General features: G+C 52.9%; 1 protein-coding gene across 5 annotated transcripts in view; it reads right to left on the bottom strand.

Moving 5' to 3' along the window:
- SLCO2B1 (solute carrier organic anion transporter family member 2B1) overlaps nucleotides 1-16,531 on the bottom strand; it is a 45,236-nt gene extending 28,705 nt beyond the window's left edge. For 2 of the 5 annotated variants that reach the window (XM_041729997.1, XM_041729998.1), the window contains exons 1-4: nucleotides 8,061-8,320; nucleotides 3,780-3,910; nucleotides 2,513-2,650; nucleotides 948-1,110 (exon numbers count right to left, since the gene is read on the bottom strand). In XM_041729997.1, the coding sequence (XP_041585931.1) occupies nucleotides 948-1,110; nucleotides 2,513-2,650; nucleotides 3,780-3,910; nucleotides 8,061-8,106 (478 nt within the window). In that variant the 5' untranslated portion in view covers nucleotides 8,107-8,320. Of the gene's footprint in view, nucleotides 1-947; nucleotides 1,111-2,512; nucleotides 2,651-3,779; nucleotides 3,911-8,055; nucleotides 8,321-11,719; nucleotides 12,001-16,210 lie in introns of those variants that run through there. The other 3 variants (XM_041729999.1, XM_041730002.1, XM_041730001.1) reach the window with 3 other exon arrangements.
- Nucleotides 16,532-16,781: the final 250 nt, after the last annotated feature.

The following is a 16,781-nucleotide window of genomic DNA, read 5'->3' as shown; positions in this document are numbered from 1 at the left end:
GCTGGTCATAATACTCCACATTACCACCCCTGGGCCTGGCACAGAGTGAGAGCTCAGGAGTGTGAGCTGATGGGAAGGCAAAGGAGGCCATCCTCTCAGACAGCCCTTTTCCCCTGGGAAGGCTTCCACGCTAGGCCAGTCCCTGTGCTTCCTTCCTCACACAAGTGACACACTGCAGGCTTTTTGTTTGCCTCTATCTCCTCTTCTGGGAGCTCTCTGGAAGCAAGAGTTCCTTGAGAGGGTCTGACACAAAGTAGGCTGTACTGAGGGTTTGTTAGGTGGACCACTAGATGGATGGATGGATGGATGGATGGATGATGGATGATGGATAGATGGAAGGGTGGATAGATGGGTGGGTAGCTGGATTGGGTGGATAGAATATTGAAGGAATGAAGCTCAGGCTGCTTGGGTTATTCTCCAAGAGACAGGCATCTACCTGTCCAGTTGACCCTCAACAAAATCTCACTGGGCTTCCTATCTAAAATTCTTTCATTTTTTAAATTTGTTTATGCACTCATTCATTCTTTCACATTAATGTCTTGGCTACTTGTGAGGATTAAATACACTAATACACATGAAGTACTTGGAAGAACAGTGTCTGGTGCACCATGAGTGGTATGTGATACTATTATTATTCCACACACATTTCCTGAGGATCTACTGCATGCCAGGTCCTAAGGTAGGCTGTGTTGTAAGTTCACCTCACCTCAAAAATACAGTGACACACAAGCAGGCCCTTACTAAGAGGGGCCCAGAGGGTTTCACTCCTTTGCCCCAGAACAACCCCACTCCCAGGACTTCCAGAAGGACCCACCCAGAATGGGACCGAGGGAGTGGGGAGGACCAGCAAGTGCCCCAGGAAGCTGGGCCCATCCTGACCAATGGGCCCTGGTGCATAGTACCAGGCTCATCACGTCCATCTCCAGCCCAGCCCTTCCTGCTCTTACCGGGGCTAGTATGGTCGTAGCGGTATGGCTCCGAGATGAAGTGTGGGAGACTCATGAGCAGGCCTGCCAGGGCCACAATGACAGCCCCATAGCCGATCAGTCGGGGCCGGTGTACCCGGCTGCCAAAGTAGCTCACAAACACAATCAAGGCTGTGTTCCCCACCTGCCAAGGGATGAGGGGACCCATTCAAGTGGAGCAGAGCCACCAGAGGCCAGGACCACCCCAGCTTCTGTCACCAGTCTGGTGTTCCCATCAGTATAAAGGACTAACTAGCTGAATGAGAATCATTTGGGCACCTCTTATGTGGATTCTGGGTTCTCCTAGGAGGGGCCCCAATGTCCCATTAGGGGAGAGAAATGAGGGCAGGGTGGACAAGGCTAGAAGTTCGATTTCATGCTGGAAAACAGGCTAGAGCCCATGTTGGAACAAGGAAGAGTCAAGGAAAGGGTTTTTAAATTTCTGGGATATTATGACTGAGACAAATAAGTAAGATCCGAAGCCAGAGGACTAAGGCTTGGAATTTCAAGCCTTAGAATAAAAACCTGAGGATGTGGGCACTGGAGGGGCCTTGAGAACTTGCAGGGCAGGGGCAGGCTCTATCGCCAGAAGCTGGGGGGGTGCTGCCCACACCACTGCTTCTTGGCTGTTATACTCACTCCCAGCCCCAGGCTGGAGTGGGGCAGCTAGAGGGGGCCAGTATTCACAAGACAGTTGGTAGGAGGACCAACTCTGAGAAGGGTGGCCACTCTCCATTTTATAGGGGAACACTGAGGCCCAGAGGTGGGGGATGACTTCCCCCAGGTCCCATAGCTAGGTAATGACATTTCCTTCCCACCTCTGACATCTGGGGGTGAGGTCTGAGGAATATTTGGGGATGCTGTGTAGTTTCCAGGCCTTGGCTTGGAAGAAATGTGACATATCATCCCAAGGGGAGAGACTCACACAGAAATCTGGTGTGGGGTAGGGAGGAAGAGACTTCTCTGAACAGTGGCCTTCTCTGAGATGGAAAACATCTGGTGGAGGCGGTAGGGGCCATAGCTGGATCCTGATCTCTAAAGCCCCCCAAAGCAGCTTGTCCACTCCTTCCTGCTTGGCTGTTGGCCCCAGACTTAGGGATCTCTAGGCAACTCTGAGGAGACACTCATGCCATGGTATTGCTCCCTCCCCGCACCACCAGTGGTCCCAGAGTCCTGCCTTCGATCTAACTTAAATCTTACTGCTATTGAAGTGACTTCCTCTGATTTCTTCCTGGGACAGGCAATAGCCAGGTAAAGGCTCCAAAGGGAGAGTGGGTGGTAGGGGAATTCCCACACCCCAACCATTCGCATGCCCCCAAAGGCAGGACCGCCAGTACTCTGACATTACAAGGAGGCAGAGGTCAGTTTCTCTACCAGGACATGAAAAGGAGCTGGCTAAGGAGATTTGGGGAGGAAGCTGTGATGGGGCTGCCTGTGGGCACTAGGAAGGGAAGGGTTCATGTCAGGGTAGTGAGAGAGGAGGGTGAGGAGCTGGGGGTGAAGGTCTCCCTCAACACCCACCCCTGTGGCTGCACCAGGGCCAGTACCTCATTGAAGGCAGCCAGCAGCCCTGAGGTCTGACTGGAGAGACCGAAGCGCTTCTCCACCGTGGAGATGGAGCTCTTGAGGTAGCCGGAGATCATGAGCTGTGCGAGCTGCAGCAGGCTGTGGCACAGGATGAAGAACTGCCGGGGGGGCCCAGGGCGGTGGCAGCCGGCAGGGGAGCAGGGAGATGGGTGGGGGTTCAGTCAGAGGGAGTCGGGGTTAGGAGACAGAGTTGGGGAAAAGGAGGAGCAAGGAGCAGAGATGGGGAAACAGAGTCAGAGGAGACAGACACACAGGAGAGAAAGAGAGGGAGAGGTAAGAATAAGAGGTGGAGAGAGACAAGAGACAGACAGACAGACAGACACACACACACACACACACACACACAGTGTTATTGGAGTAGCCCATGGCTTCTCCTACAGGCCTAAAAATGATACAAGCTGTCCTAGGTATATCCAGGGGGTCACGGCGCCACCTGATTCCCACATGACGGGGAGTTGGGTCTTCCTGGGGCCAAGAATGATGGGAGCCACTCTGACCCTCAGAGCTCCCCTGGGCTGGACTGGACCTCCCTCCCTATTTCGCCACCCGCCCCTCTCCCTGGGAAGCTCCCCTCCACCCCAGCCCACCCATTCCTCCCCCAGCGCTCCCCTAGGAGAGCACTTGCAGACAGAATCCTCAAGCTGCCCACCCCACCTAGCCCTGCCCCGAACATCCCTGCCTGCCTCCTGGCAAGCTGGCAAAATTCCCAGGAGAAGAAACACTAGCTTCAAAGAAGGGGGCTGGTGCCGGAGCTTAAAAATATTCACTGTTTTTCTGAGTCTTGGTTTCCTCTTGGATAGAGCAAGGATCACATCCGCACCACTCAGGGCTACTGTGAGAACTGAGTAAGACAGCACGTGGCACAGACCCGGGCACCCAGGGATGCTTGGATGTTCAGGGCTGCCCCGGGAGGACAGAGCTCCCCAGCAGTCATACAGACTCAGGACTCCTGCGGTCCTTTTCTTTCCCTCTGGGGCAATGGGAGGCAAGGAGCCTGGTCCTCCACTGGTCCTCCACAGAGCAGCCCTTCTTTCTTCACTGGAAGGAGGGAACAGGTGCCCCACATCAAGCTAAATGCTTTGGTAGATTATCCCTTTGGTTCTCACAGCCGCCCATTCTGCAGATGAGAAAACTGAGGCTTGGAGAAAGGCAGCAGCTTGCTTGGAGTTACACAGCCTTCCCTACAGGGTTCAGATGGCCCCGCTCCCGGCAGGCCCCGAGTGATACCTTGATGCTGTAGAACACACTTGGCCGCAAGTCCTGAGGGTTTGGGCAGGCTTTGCCTCCAGGTGTGTCTTCCACACTCATCATGGCCTTGGTGTCCTTGTCTGGCATCTGGGCCTCCTCACCCACTGGCCCTGTGGGACAGACAGCAAGGAGGGGAGAGTAGAGATGGGGTCCCAGAGAATGACCCTGACCCAGGTCACCCAAGGTGTTCCGCGGGTTGGCGACAATCTGAGAGTCTGAGCACCTTCAGGCTTCCTGAGGTCCAGCGATGGGAGGACCCTTCCTAAGAGGGTATGTGGCCCATGTAGCCACGCTAGCCGGATCCCGGCTGGGACCACCTGCCTCACATCTTCATTCCAATCCCAGCATAACCTTCCTTCTAGGGAGAAGCTGCTGGCCACACTATGTAGCCTTCAAGCAGGGACTCCGGCATAAGAACACGCAGGCTTAGCCCCACTTGGGCCTGTAGTTGTGAGACACCCGGTGCTCCTGGAGGCTGAGTCTGGCTGTACGTCTGTCTGGCTCAGTATAGGTTCACAGCTTTAGGATCAGGTACAGGGTCAAGGCTCAGTCCCTAGTCAGGGCATAACGGCTTTTCCTGGGCGTAGTTCAGAGCAGACACCAGCACCCTGCCCATAACACAGAGCTACCTAGCCCAGTTCCAACTCGTACATCAAACCATGTTGCTGATCCATGCAGATAGATCATCCCATGTAACCACCTCCCTCACCCTGGACAAAATGAACTCCCTAAGGGTGGAGATGACTCAGGAGGCAGAGGTGTGGTTAGAACCTGGATGCTTGGCCCCATTAGGCATGTCTGGGTTGCTCCCTGGTAACCATGCCAGTATCCCACTCACTGCAGTGAGAGGAAAGCTGAACTCCCTCAGGGGCATCTCCTAGGGTCTCCTGACATTTGATCTCAGTGAGGAGCTCGGAAGTCCAGCCCTGGGAGGCTCCACCCTTCCACCTAAATAGAAACCGGGCCCCCTTAGCCTTCCTCCCGTCCACTTCCCGAGGAAGCTTTCCCCATTGTTTCATATGCTTCTTAACCTGGCAGGAGTTTCCCTTTATTCAACAAGCTCCTTCTGGGGTCTGGAAACCGACTCAAGGCCACCCTTGACCCAGGCAGGAATGTGGGGATTCTCCATCTCCAGATCCTGAAGGCAAACTCAGAAAGGAGCCATAGAGGCCTGGCACCACCCAGCGAAGGGTTTGCATTCCTCACACAAGATAACTGGGAGCCTGAGGAATTGTTTTCAGTTGAGGTTAATTCATCATAAACTCCATCCTTTTAAAGGACACAATTAAGTGGTTTTGTTATATTTTAAAAGGCATACATCATCACTGCTAACTCCAGAACATTTCCATCGTCTCAATAAGGAACCCCACACCTGGTAGCAATCCTCCCTTCTCCTCCCAGTTCCTGGTAACCATGGATCTATTTTCTGGGTTTCTGGGTTTGCCTATTCTGGATATTTAACATAAATTCATACAAACGAAATAGTACAATACGTAAGTTTTTGTCTCGCTGCTTTCACATAGCCCAGTGTTACAGAGCACATCAGTATGTCATTCCTTTTTATGGCTGGATGATATTCCACGGTACAGACATAAATCACGTTTTGTTTGTTTTGGGGATTGTGAATGTTCACATGTTGTACACATTTTTGTGTCAACATATGTTCTCAGTTCGCTTGGGTATACAGCCAGGAGTGGAATTCCTGGGTCATATGGCAACTCTGTTCAACTTTTTAAGAAACTGCCAAACTGTTTTCCAAAGTGACTGTGCTGTTTTATACTCCTGCCAGCAGTGTATGATGGTTCTAATCTCTCCACATCCTTGCTGATACTTAGTATTGTGTCTTTTTTGATTATAGCCACCCTAGTGGGTGTGAAGTGGTATCTCATGCAGTTTTGATTAGCATTTCCCTAATGACTAATGATGTTGAGCGTTTTTCGTGTACTTATTGGCCGTTTGTGTACCTTCTTTGGAGAAATGTCTATTCAAAAAGCTTAGAAATGGAAGTGTGTGTGGCTGGGGAAGAGTGTCTTTGGGGGGCATTAGTATGTAGGGAAAACAAGGAGATATTGAAACAAAATCCACCTGACAGGGAGGAGATAAGGGGTTGGCATAGCGAAAGGACAGGCTCTGTGGAGGTCACTTAGAAGGAGAAAAGGAGGTGCAGGGGGGGGGGGTCCCAAGCGAACTTGCCCAGAGGAGATTGGTAGGCCCGTTTCCAAGCCCTGGTTTCTCTCACCAGCATAAACGAATCACCTACTATAGCGCGGAGGCTGTGTTACCTGCTTGACGTACAGCTACGCCTTCATGTGCAGGCTCTCCATGTTCCTGAAGGCTCTCCACAGCTCTGGGCCTTAGCACTTTCATTATCTCTTGCACCCGAGGAGGACACTGAGGCCCAGAGGTAACAAGCTCTGCCGGTTCGTGCCAGTGTAGGGACTCAAGCCCAGGTGTTAGCCTCAACATCACGCCATGCTCCTTGCACAGGTTTGATGAGGGGAAGAAGCACAGCACTCTTCTCTATTGTGGCCTAACCAAACCTAACCAGGCCACCTGAAAGGTGACAGTGCCAACCCACCAGGGGGCCAGGTCAACCGGATGATGAGGCTGAATCTGGGAGGGCAGAAGTCATGGGCCAGGAGGCCCAGCTCTGAAAGAAGTCCAGGATATAGATAAGACAGGGGGACAGAAGATCGGTGGACCAACATAGAATCTTCTGCCTTCCTGTGGGCTAGTCTTTAGCTTGAGCCTCCTGATGAAGGAGGGAAGCCATGGCCCCTGGGAGCTGAGAGCAGCCATTGGGTGGTCAGGTGGTCACAGAATGGGGCTGGTCAGGCAGGTAGCCAGGCCTCTTCAAACTCTTCTTGTGGGCTGAGGCTCTGAGTAGACCAGCAACAAATAGTCTGACTCTGAATAAGAACAAAGCCCCCCTCAGAAGGAGAGTCTTGAGTTTAGGAAAGTATATTCTCCTCCTGTGACATCTCTGAGGACCCTCCCATCCTGTGAAGATTTTGTCAGGGGTCACCCCTCACAGATGAGGGGGCAGGTGGGCATGAGGGGAGAGGCAGGGAGCTAGACCCTAGGAAAAAAAAATCCCAGCTTGTTTCTCTCCCAGGTGGGCAACCAGGTTTAGAGGCTCCAGGTAGGTCAGGTGTATCCTAGGGCTGGAGCCTGCATTCCCAGAGCTGGGAGGCAAGGGGTCTGTGTGCCTGTCAGTTGGGGACATGGCTGGCTCTTAGCAGCCATGTGTCAGTTGGCACTCAGGCTGGCTTCTTCCACTCATGTCCATCAGCTGGTAAGTCATTGGTCTGGCTGTCTCTTAGGAAACTTTTCTGTTCAGGCAGGCTGAACTAACTAGCTGGCCAGACAGTTACCCTGAACGTCTGTCAGCCTGAGATCTTCAGTTCACTCAAAGACTCTGAATGTCTGTAAGGCAGAGGCTCTGCCTCTAGCTGCCCCCTCCAGAGGCAAGAATCAGCATTCCTCATACCAGCTGAATCCAGGGGGATGAGGACCAAGGTTTCTGAGAGCAGCCTGACGGGGAAGGCTAGATTTCTCTGCCTGTTCTTTGCTGGAAAGTCTCAAAAGTCCTACCTCCTCCAGCTACCTCCCAGCTGCAAACAGAAAATCCAGGCGGATGTGGGACTGAGCATTGGGTTTCAAAGTCCTCAGACCTGGGTCTGAACCCCAACTCTGCCAGAAGCTGTGTGAACCTGGATATGCCCTTTCATTTCCTAAGCCATTGCTTCATCTGAAAGATGAGAAGATAGCAACTACCTCAAGGAGGTGAGCCATCTAGCACCTGCCCAGCCCTGAGACACAGTAGGCCCCACTGAGGACAATTACCCTCCCCTCTCCTGATAGCTTTCAAGTGCCTCCAAGGCCACAGGGCCCAACCGAACCCACTCCCTTCCGCAGGTCCTTGGTCCCTCCAGGTTAACGCCTTCTTCTAACAGCATCATTCTTCCAGCCCTAGATTTTCTCTGCTTCTCATCCAAGCCCCAATTTACCACCAGACTTGAGGACCTGGGACACCTGCCCTCCATGCACACTCACTATCTTTAGAAGCAATTGCCCAGGTTTGAATCCCTGCCGGCTACAATCTTGCTGTGTGGCCTGAGACCAGTGGCCCCTTTGCTTCCTCATCTGCAGTGCAGGGATTGTAATCCCCACATCTCAGGACAGAAAGCGCCCACTGAGAACCAGATCCTTCCACCCAACATTCAGCCTGGACACTAAAAGCCTGAAATCATACCTTACCGTCTGTATTAACTTGGCCTTGCAGGTCCACTGTCTTCATTAGCATTTTTTCTTCTTCCTCTTTCTTCCCAGACTGACCAGCTCAAACAAATGGCTTCATTGCTCATTACCTTCTTAAAGACCCATCAACTCTTCACAGGAAATTATCCACAGAGTGTGCGACTCCGATTCTTTGAATGTCTCCCCACAAAAATCCTTACCTTGTTATTTCTACCAACAAACTGTTGTATCATGATTCTTACCCAATCTCAGTCGAGCCTCCCTCCCCTGCCTTCCTCCCCACGCTTAAGGCCTAGCCTTCAAACAAACTTTCAGTTCTCGACAAATATTGACCTTACCTCCCCACTCTGAACCACTGCCAGAGCTTTGAGAGCCGTATTATCCCTCATCACAGTAAACAATGGGCTTTGTCTTATCAGCGGGTTCTGTTGGTCATATGTGGGGAGCCAGCGCAGACATCATGCACAGCAGGTGTGCAGTAAATGTTGTTTATTCCCCATCAGGCAGCCAGTCTTTCTGTCAGCTGTCTATTCTGCTGCAAACTCCCCCACTGGCTTCCATACTTGCTTTATGACTGCAAAGAGCATTGCCACATCTTGTATTTGAGAATCCAGAGGAACTTCAACCCAAGACGGCTGCAAGGTGGGAGGTTGGGAGACCCAGCTCTCTGGCTCACCCTAATCCCCTACAGGAAGTGTCTTGGGGGAGCTTGTCCTAGGTGCTCATCTGAGGGGCTACCATAGACCAAGCAACACTACATGCTAGGCTGGGCTGGGCTGATCTTCATCACCCATCCTCCTAGCAACCTGTAGAAATAGCTGCTGTGATTCCATGATGCAGAGAAGGAAACAGGCATAGAGAGGGGGAAAGCAACTTACCCAGGGTCCTGGGGCCAATAAATGGTAAAGCCTGGACTAGAACCCAGGTCTGACTCCTGGGATCCCGGGAACAACCACGAGAAGGTTGGTTGCAAAGATGGCCTTAGAACAAATGAAAAATAATCCCCACATAGCCATTTCTTGTTCCAGCCTGGCTTCCCTTCTGTGCATTGTCAAAGGTAGATTTATAGGGGAGGAGTCAGCCATTCCACCAGCTAATGCTTTGGAGAGCCAATCATTCGCTGGTAAGTCAACAGCCTCTTCTAATGGCCTCAGAGAGTGCTGTCAGGGCAAGGCTGGAGAGGGAAATAAGGCAAGAAAGATATGTGGCAGCATGAGTCCCATACCCCGGGGACTGGAGTATGGTGGGAGTTGAGGACTCATAGATAAGACCCAGATTTGAGCTGTCAGGAGAGACTTGCTGGGAAATGCCAAGAAAGCCTGTGAGGGTTCTCACATCCTGAGGACCAAGGAGGGACAAGACAGTGGCACTTTCTCTCCAGAACATTCCAGCCTGTCTTCAGCAGAGAGAGCAAAATCAAAGATCATTTAGACCTAGTATGGCCTTGGGCCAGCAGTGAGACTTCTCTGAATCTCTATGAGATAGGAATATTAAGCCTTGCCTCTCAAGCCTGTGTGATGGTCACACAAGATAATGTCCCTTGTCAACACCAGGATATCCTGCAAGTTGCAATTTTGTCAGCCTTTGCTCCAAACTCACCAAGGAATCTATTTCCATGTCTGGGCCCCAGAAAAACTATATTCCTACCTGTGGAGACTCAGCCCTGGCTTCACTCATTCACTTCTTCCTGATTCCTGAAGCAACACAGACACCCGTGGATGCCTCCCTCTGCCACTTCTTGTCCTCTTCCCACCCCTATCCCATCCCACCAGCTGCATTCCAAGGTCTCCCCGCCCCCCCCAATAACTTCCCTGTACAAGAAAACGAAAGGCCTCTCCCCCACACCCTTTGCCAAGGCCATCAAAAGAACTAGCAGAGATAGACTATAAGGCAGAGGTTACAACAGGGAGGCCCTGGCCAAAAGCCCCATGTGCAGTGGTGTGGGCTGTGCACCACAAAGTAAAGGGTGCTATCTGGAGTCATGCAGCGCACAGGCAGTCCTGCCTGGTGGCACATCTGGCTTCTAGATGTTTTGGGGGGGCTTGCACAATGCTTGCTCTCTGAGTGTTTTTTAAGTTAATTGCCAGAATTTAAAAACAGGAAATTTCACATAAAACTTCAGATTTTTGCTTTTTTCCTGAAATAGTCGCAGATCTGGCAATACTAGGCCCACATTCTCATATGGCAACATTCAGCTGATCTGAGATGCTGGGCCTGCACGTGACAATTTGCCCTGTTAGAGTTTCTTTGTGGTGGTGGTGGTGGTGGTGGAGGTGAGGGGTGCCTGCCTGGCATGTTTTCAGGGACCCACTTCTTCTGACTGTGACTCCACAGCAACATTGGGCCTGGGGAGTCCATTGGACAGGAAGCCAGGGCTGGGTTAACCCTTTGCGGGGTGAGTAAACAGGGCCAGAGAAGACCATGACTTGCCCAGGGTCACCACACAGAAAGAACTGGTCTCTGCTGGTTCTAGAAGTGACAGTGAAGATTCATTCTGCACCTGCTGGGGTCTCAGAGGCCAGCAGCCCCAGTCCTTGCCCCCAGGGAGCTCCCAGTGTACATGGTGGGGGTGAGAGGCAGACATCTAATGCAGAATCCCAGGGATATGCATTCACTGATGTAATACAAGGAGTTTCAAGACTACGGAAACCCAGCAGAGGCCCTAGCCTAGATTATGAGGTTTTGGAAGGCTTCCTAAAGGAAGAAACATCAGATAAAACAGCAGAAGTATCAAAGTACAAAGAATGTTCAGGGAACAAATGGTCTGGTGAGGCTGGAGCACTGGGGCCACGGTGGGGGTAGATGGGTGAGGCTGGAGTGGTTGGAGGAGCCAGGCTATGATGAGCCTGAATAACAGGTTGAAGGGCTGGACTTTGTTCTGAGCCCAGCAGAGATGAGGTCTGATTTGGCCACCTGGGAAGACCTCCATGCCTGTGTGGGAAGAGTGGAAGAATCAGGTGATTAGGCAGGGACCAGGGAGAGGGCAGGAGTGGGGTCCAGGGCTGCGAGTGACCATGGGGCCTGGGCTAGGTCATGGCAGTGGAAAAGGAGAATAATGAGCTGAGGTACCACAGTGGGGAGGGAGGATGGGCAGGACGTGATGGAAGATCAGCTGCGGGGAGAGGGGGCAGGAGGCCGAGGAGTCCTAGGGGCAAGGGTGGAGCGGGGAGGAACGTAGCTCTGCATCTGGGTATGTCACCATTGAGGGTCAAGATTGCAAGGGGGTGGTGAGTTCAGCCTTGGCCATGGCCATGGTTGAGTTTGGGGTGGCAAGGGAGCACCAAGGGAGAGATGTCTAGGAGGCTGTGGGCTCCAGGAGAGCTCATGCAAGAATACGGGCTAGCGTCAGCTCCCTGGCTGTCTGGACACAAGAGTGGAAAGAAGGTAACAGTAGCCACAAGTGGGCAACTTGCCCAGTGAGAGTGAGCCGCCTCCGCCATGTGCCCCATCTGAAGAGAACAGAGCGAAAAGAGAAACCTACACTGGAATTGTGTTCAGGTGCCAAGGTGGGGGGTGGGGGACAGAGTCACAAAGGCGCCAAGATGTTTTTGGAAAACCTAATAGCTTCCAGCACTGACACACCCACAGCCCGAGCCTGGGGAGGGAAATACTCCCAGAAGCAGATATTGGGCAATCTGTTCCTCATAACAATGACATACCTCTACAGATACCTCTCCAGAAGTGTTGGAGTAGAAGGAGGCCAGCATGGCCAACCTGCTCCTTCAGCTCTTCCTACCTCCTAGATGGCTCTGTATGTCCTCGGCTTGCTGCTCTCTCCTGCCTAGCTCCTGCGGCCCATGCCAGCTGTCTTTCCTTCTGTAAAACCCTTTCCTGGCCAGTTCCCTCAGACTCTCCTCCGAGTTGCAGTGCTTGTCACTCTCCTGTATTGCTTATGTCCCCCGATGAAGCAGTCAACTCCCCAGTGCAGAACCTGTCCCATCCTGTGTCCTAATGGACCATGTCCAGTCCCACTGAAACCCTCTGGGTCAGAAGACTTTGGATTCAAATATTTGCTTTGCCACAACAGATTATGTGACCTTGGGCAGCTTAGTCAACGTAAGTTTCAGTTTCCTTCCCTGGAAGTGAGAGAAGAGGGCCCATCTCATGGGGTTTTGTGGAATTGAAAGAAAATGCCATGCCCGGTACAGTGTAGTCCTCAACAACAGTTGGCCCCCTCCTCCTTTCCCACCTCATCTGCAACATGTGGGTTCAGCCACCAAGCCTCAAAAGGTCAAGGCTTGGGGCACCTGGGTGGCTCAGTGGTTGAGCATCTGCCTTCGGCTCCGGGTGTGATCCCAGAGTTCTGGGATCCAGTGCAGCATCGGTTCTCTGCAGGGAGCCTGCTTCTCCCTCTGCCTATGTCTCTGCTTCTCTCTGTGTCGCTCATGAATAAATAAATAAAATCTTAAAAAAAAAAAAAAAAAAGAAAAGGTCAAGGCCCCTAGGAACAGCTCCTGTCTCATCCACCCCTAGTGAACATTATTCTCTGGCCCCATAGATCATTGCCATTCCTCAAAATCATCCTATTCCTTTCACCCCTCTGCCTTTGCACGCACTGTACTCTCAGCCTGGAGTATCCTTCCTCCCCAGCGGACCACTTCTCATCTTTCAAGGCCTGGTTCAGCTTAAAAACATGACTGTTGAATTGAGCTAAGCTGAGTGAGGGAGAAGACAGGGCTGGAGCATGGGAATGTGAGAGGAGGGGCCCAGGTTGGGTGGGGGTGCTCCGGTTCCCAGTGTGGACTAGTGAGCTTCTGGAGAGGGAGACTCAGAGGCACGAAAAGCTTGGTTGTCATCTTTGAGAAATTCCTCCTGGCAGGACTTTGGGGGGTCTGTTGGGAGGATATTAGCATGCTTGAGGTCTAGCTCTTGCGGGTGTCCCAGCTGTTGCTTCTTGAGGAAGATCCATGCAGGGTGGGGGAGGAGGCCAAGCACTTTCTGGTGGTTTCCAAGCTGGGTCAGGCACCCTGTACTGGGACTTTCTGTTCCCAGTTCCAGCCCTGGCTATCCCATCTAGACCCATGATGATCTTAAAAACAGTGAAGAAAGTCTGGGGGGAGGGTGAGCCCTGAGCCCATAGGGAATTCAGGCCAGTCTCCTTTGGCCTAAAACATGGAGCTTGAGGTTCAGAGAGAAGTGTCCATTGGCTTTGGCCATGCTGCCTCCCAACCATGAGTCCCAGCTCATCTCTCTATGTGCTTACATGTCCTCCCTAGGGCCCTATTATACCCAGCTGCACTCCATCCACATCATGAGTCTCCTGTCCTCAACTAGGGCAGGTTTTCAAAACAGGTTGGAGGGAAGGAAGGAATGTCTTGGGGGGAGGCATGAAGTGGAGCGAGGACAGCTTAGGTACCGAGATTTTCCCAATGCCTCGTGTCTGCCCAGCCTTTGCTGAGATCTGGGGCCCCAAGAATGGATCGAATCTGGCCCCACCCCCATGGAGCTCCCTTTCTGGTGAGGCAGGCATTGTTCTCCATCATTTCAAGCATTGGTGCTTAGGGCTCTGGCCTGCAGCCCATGAGGGATGGCAGGGACAAAGTTTACTTCTTTACTTCTTCCTGACCCCAGGGTGCAGCTGAAGTTCAGGCTGGCACCCTAGGGATAGCCAAGCCCCTCTAACACCGATGGGGAGACCTGACCCTTCCCCTACAGAGGCTTCTGCTGCACTGCTCCTTCCAGAGACAGAAGACTGAGCTTCTCAGTGCAGGAAGAGACCAGATGACCACCTTGGACAACCCCCTCCATCTACTGCCCAGAGAAAGTGAGTCCCAGAAGGGGACAAAAGCAGACTGGGTGTTGAATGCCTGGCCCCTGACTGTAGGGTCTAGGCAAGCTTGCCATCTGGTTCACAGCTGCCCGATATCTGGCCCAGTAGGCAAGGCCTAGCCTCGGAGGAAATAACTATCCACAACCCTGCTCACTCCCCAGTCACTAGCACCTAGAGAATAGTTTACTTTGTCTGGAACCAGTGAAGTGCCCAAGTGGGTGGAATCTCACTAGTGTGGGGTCTACGGAAAACAGGAGGGATCCCCAAGGGTAACGGTAGAGAGAGGAAAGAGCTCTGACATCAGGACAATCTGGGTTCTGGCCCCCACTCTGCTGCTCCCTTGCTGGGTGACCTTGGTAAGCCACTTGCCCTCCCTGAGCATCTGTTTCCTCAACTATTAAAAAGGGTGAGAGTATGTCACTGCATTCTCATAAAGCCAGTGACGCAGACCTCAAATTTTAACCCAGGGTTGCTGGTTCTTTCCCTTCCCCTACTTATCTGCACTGGAGTGACATACTTTGAACCCAGGACGGCTGGAGAGCAACAGAAATGATATGAGGAACAAGAAAGGATGAACTCAAAAAAGGGAAGTCAAGCAGCATATGTGAGAGAGGTTACTTCTAGTTGGGAGAATCAGTCTGGAAGGCTTCCTGGAGGACTTGATGTTTGGAGGAGTTGGCAAATGGCAAATTTCACCAGAATGGCTGAAGAAACGTAGACAGATGCCTTTCTGGTAGAGGTAAAAGCTTCGAGCAAAGAGGCAGAGGTGGGAAAGGGGCCTCTCTGAAATCATAAAAGGGGAATGGCCTTGGGAGATCATTTTCTCCAACTCCTCCCCCCACAGACAGGGAAAGCTGTGCCTCTTGCCTAAGGGCACGTGGTGAGTTGGTGGTAGGGCTGGGCTGAGAGCCAGGATTCTCACCCTGATTCTTCTCCCTGGTGTCTACCCCTGGCCAGGACAGCTGACCCCGCTCCCTCAAGTGAGCTGGCCCCTGCTCTTCCCATGCTCCAATCTCTATACCCTGCCCCACCTGCATCACCACATCCCTCAGAGTGCCCTCAGACCAGAAAGAGCATGGGGGAAGCCTGGCCTCAGCTCAGGGTGGGGCTTAGGAAGCAAGGCCAGAGGTGGCTTCTGGTGGCCCTGTGGGCAGACAGTGGGGTCAGCCTCTTGCTGTCTGTGCAGGAAGTGAGGACAGCTAGAGAATATTCCAGAGCCCTACAGGGGTCAGAATAACAGTGGGCTGTTATTCTGCACAAAACAGCCAGTCTCTAGTTTCTTCCCATACCTGTAGGGTCACCAACCCTCCCTTCCTGTAGCAAGCCAGAGCTGATGGGGAATTTGTTTTGTCAGTGGCCCATCTCTAAACCAACCCACCCAAATCTGACCTCATTGTCATCTCTCCCAGAGGATGAGACCTCAGAGGATGCATCCACCCCACCCTTCCTGCTGTGCCATGGTCCCCAGCCCTGCCCGCAGAGCCCTCACTGCCGCACACACGAGCCAGGGAGCAGGTTCAGTCCTGCCTGAGTGGGTGTGAGGCTCACACAGACAGCTGGAAGGAGGCCAGAGGTGATCACCGCAGGGCACCCCACAGGGCACCCGGTCTGAAGATCCTTTGTTTCCTCCACCTCCCTCGCCTGCCTGCACGAGAAATGCCCAGCGGGGCGCTCCTTTCCCAGAGCCACCGCAGCCGCCCTCTCCACCCTCTCCACGTGGCGCTTGTCACACTCCAGGCGGGGCTCTGCAAGTCTCTCTCTGAATCCGCGTCTCTTCTGTGCCGATCTTTCCAATTCTTTGTGGCAGGTGTGCCTGTCTGTCTCTGTCTGGTTCTCTCTCACGCGCTCCTTTGCTTCTCCCCATTTCTCCCAGTGTCTTCTTGCGACTTTCTCTCTCTGGGGCTGACTTCCTTGCCTGTCCCTGCACGCTCCTGCAGACACCTGTTGGTCTTTGTCTTCTCCTCTGTCCCAGCCTTTGTCTGATTGCGTATCTCTAGACTTGCTGTGTCTCTGACTATGCTTGTATCCCCATATTTCTCGGCTTTGTCTGTCTTTATCTCTGCTCGATTCAAAGAGGGAACAGGGCTCGTGAATGGCCTAAATTTCCATTGTCCTCTCCGGGTCTCTGTCTCCTCAGGGCAGATAGGCTGGGTTCCCTGCCTCCAGCTGAGTAAACAGCGTCCCTTCCTGCCCCTTCAGTCATTCACTCATTCATTCAGCACACTTTCGCTAGGTCTGGTCTTCTGGCGGGCTCCGTGCGGGGAACTTCAAGGCCCCCACCCCACCCCAGTGCACCCATATTGGCTCCTCACCCTCCGCACTGGAAAGGTAGCCCCCAGACCCTCTCCCGGTGCCCCTTTTTAATTTCATCCGCACTTACCTATCCTGGGTCCCATGGTTTTTGGGGTGCAGTGAGTTCCACCCCCGATTTCAATTTCGGGAGTGGGGCTGAGTCGGAGAAGGAGTGAGACCTTGTCCGGGGCCCCTGGAGACAGCAGCTGCAAGCCACAGAAGGGAGGCAGCAATGTGGAGACTCCAGGCACTTAGCCGATGCTGCTCGGGCCACACTGGACAGCAGCCACCTCTTCTGAGAGGAGTTAGGAATTCCTGAAAACTTGACCCCACTCCCCAAGGGCCTGCCTCAGCCTGACACTTGTCCCTTCTCTTTCTCTCTGAATTCCTCTGATCTTTGGCTGGGACAGCCCAGGGCCAGACTGGTGCAGGAGGCTGGGTTTGTTTCGATCCAGCCCCGCTGCTGGGAGGAGGCTGCTGTGTCACCTCCCCTCAGCTGTTCCTTCACATCCTCTGGCCTCAGCATTCCCCTGGATACTTTCTGTTCCTCTGTTAGCAGTAGAGGGCTGGTGGGCAGAGGGAATGTTGATGGTTTCCAAGCCCTCATCTCAGTGAGTCTGGATTCTCCAGTTTCCTCTTGCGCTCTTGATCTCAATCTG

The sequence above is a fragment of the Vulpes lagopus genome, chromosome 15, assembly GCF_018345385.1.
Source record: "Vulpes lagopus strain Blue_001 chromosome 15, ASM1834538v1, whole genome shotgun sequence".
In the NCBI taxonomy this organism is placed as follows: Eukaryota; Metazoa; Chordata; class Mammalia; order Carnivora; family Canidae; genus Vulpes; species Vulpes lagopus.
The sequence above is the reverse complement of the archived record's forward strand: the minus strand, read 5'-3'. Positions and strand labels throughout refer to the sequence as shown.